This window comes from Sinocyclocheilus rhinocerous, unplaced genomic scaffold, assembly GCF_001515625.1.
Source record: "Sinocyclocheilus rhinocerous isolate Xijiao unplaced genomic scaffold, SAMN03320098_v1.1 scaffold275, whole genome shotgun sequence".
In the NCBI taxonomy this organism is placed as follows: Eukaryota; Metazoa; Chordata; class Actinopteri; order Cypriniformes; family Cyprinidae; genus Sinocyclocheilus; species Sinocyclocheilus rhinocerous.
In genome coordinates, this window is record NW_015659967.1 from 631131 (window position 1) to 633644 (window position 2514).

Here is a 2514-nt window from a genome sequence, read left to right on the forward strand (position 1 = left end):
CTCTAACACTAGCATTCTCTATTCTTTCTCTATTCTTTCCACTTATTTTCTTTTTATTTATTATAAATAATGACCTTCTAACACTAGCTTTATCTGTTCTTTTTCTGTTCTATTGAATTGTTTTATTTTTATTTAAAAATGACACTCTAACACTAGCTTTCCCTATTCTTTTTCTATTCTTTCTACTTGTTTTCTTTTTATTTATTATAAAAACAAAATAAGCCAACAACAACAACAAAAAAACCTTGCTACGTATACTGTTAGGTGAAGCACATGAAAAATGTGGTGTGATAAGCCCAAGATTAATTTGTCAAATCAGTTTCAAATATTTATCAATTACAGGCAGGAAATAATGACACATGCAATATCAACATCTCCTCTTTTTCTGGGTAGATAAACATCAGTCCAACTTAACTTTGTAATGGCAATCAAATTAAATCTAAACAAAGGGTAGACTTAACTTAACGATTTACACATGCAAAATGACATCCAGATGAATTATGGAGGGAAGAATGGAGCATTGAGTTCACTTTTTTTCTTTTTGTAACATCCCTCACTCCCACGTAACCCTTTCCTCAGATTTCTTATATAGTTACTTGTCAATCTGGAAAAAGTAGGTCTTCTGAACAAAGGGTAGGTTTCATCACATCTTGAACAAATGGATTGCTGCTTTAGAAAGAGGGCAAGATGTACTGTAATAACCAAACTCACAGACTAAACACAACACCTCTTATACAGCTTGTTGTTCCTGGACTGACTGAAGAGGTTTGTCGAATTTGCCCTCTGAGTAGCTGCCAGCAATCTACCGGTCTTACAGACAGTAGCTCTCTTGATTGAGCGTGCTCATAAAACCATTGTTGTTTGGGCACTGTTTTGGCTCCAGAGCTTCTTCTGCCATAAACCCAGTGGTAAGTTAGGTTTTTAAAAACATGTCTGGAGACATGGGCGTTCTGTTGTGCTCCATCCAAATATCTCCTTCTAGCTGCTTTTGAATTACTTTTTTATATTTCGCTGATAACAAATAAGACAAATGCAGACTGATGGAATGAAATAATTATAATATTATACTCAAAAGTATTTGGAAGGCATTAGAAAGCCTTTTTTTGATCAACGCAAGAGTTAACATTTCTGTTATTAAGCCAAGTAGGGACAGTCATTATATTATTAGTAGGGTTGCAAAGGGGTGGAAAATTTCTGGTAAATTTCCGGAAACTTTCCAAAAATCCCTGGAATATTCCAAAAAAAATCTGAAATTGTTTCCGAAATTTACTGGAAATTTGCCACCTTTTTGCAACCCTAATTATTAATGACAATATTGTATACTATCACTAGAAAACCTAGTGAATGTGTGGCATGTTGTGTGAGCATAGAAAATGAAACAAAAATCTTGCACGATTCCCCCTTAGTATAATAACATGTATTCTTATCCTTGTTTTGCAGCCATGGTTCTGGCTGGGAAGCAGTACTTTGATGCTGTATCTAAGATCGGGGAGAACGCAGCTGTATCTCCAGTGTCCAGGGAGCTGGGTGAGTCACGGCTAATTCTTTTATTAAGAACTGCATGAGCATTTTTCCATTTACTCTTCCTGTAGTTCCATTTGTCATTTCTAGAGATAGAAAATGTTAAAGGCAGGCTAGGTGATGTGGTTCAAAAACATTTTTTGTAATGCTGGTTGAAAGTCTCTTCACATCCCGATAGCAATCACTAAGTTAAGTGGTCTAAATGTATTTGTGTATTTTTTAGGGCTGGTAATTTAACGCGTTAATTAGATTAATTAATTACGGTGAAAAATAACGCATTAAAATTAACGCATTTAACGCACTTGCCCCGCCCAGACCTATGTGGGTCATCTGACATTTCATAAAGTCGATTGATGACAAATATGAGGCAGGGCAACAACTCACTGTGTGATGGAGCTATTGAGAGCATAGTTGTCCATAACATTCAAGATATGGGGCAAAAATGCCCCTGTTTGAGTTTTTGTCTCATATTTACATCATATAGTTAAGCAATATCACACGAGCAATAGGCTAAGTGCAATATCACACGAATGCAAATGTGATACTGATCGTATACAACAGTTCAGTAAGTAAGAAGTTAATATTGAGTTATTTTAGACACAATGTTGTCTGTTTTGCTCAATTTTGCCAACTAAAATATAAAGACAAAGCAGAACTGCTCGTCTCCGTCTCCGTGCAACACGCATCGGCATTTCATTTCTTAATGCACGTTTTGAATGAATTGAGTGAACCATTTGGCGTGTTGAACCATTGACCATAAGCACGTTGGATTTGAAGCAGAGCTCCACAGATCGATCGGTGTATGACATCAAAGGACCGCGAGAGCGGTTCAAAAGCATAAGGAGCCGTCTGCTCTCTAATCGCTCTTGCGGTACTTTGATGTCCACACCGATCGATCTGATGGTGATGATCCGCTTCAAGTCGAACAAGCCTAATGATTCAATGGACCATTCATAAAGAACCATTTACTTCACTCCTGAATGAATCAGCCAT

General features: G+C 36.7%; 1 protein-coding gene across 1 annotated transcript in view; it reads left to right on the top strand.

Annotated features, from left to right (window-relative positions):
* The first annotated feature begins 1415 nt into the window (after positions 1-1415).
* LOC107724726 (brain-specific angiogenesis inhibitor 1-associated protein 2-like protein 1) overlaps positions 1416-2514 on the top strand; it is a 71446-nt gene continuing 70347 nt past the window's right edge. The window contains exon 1 of the mRNA XM_016533751.1: positions 1416-1527. Coding sequence (XP_016389237.1) covers positions 1416-1527 — 112 coding nt within the window. The remainder of the gene's footprint in view (positions 1528-2514) is intronic.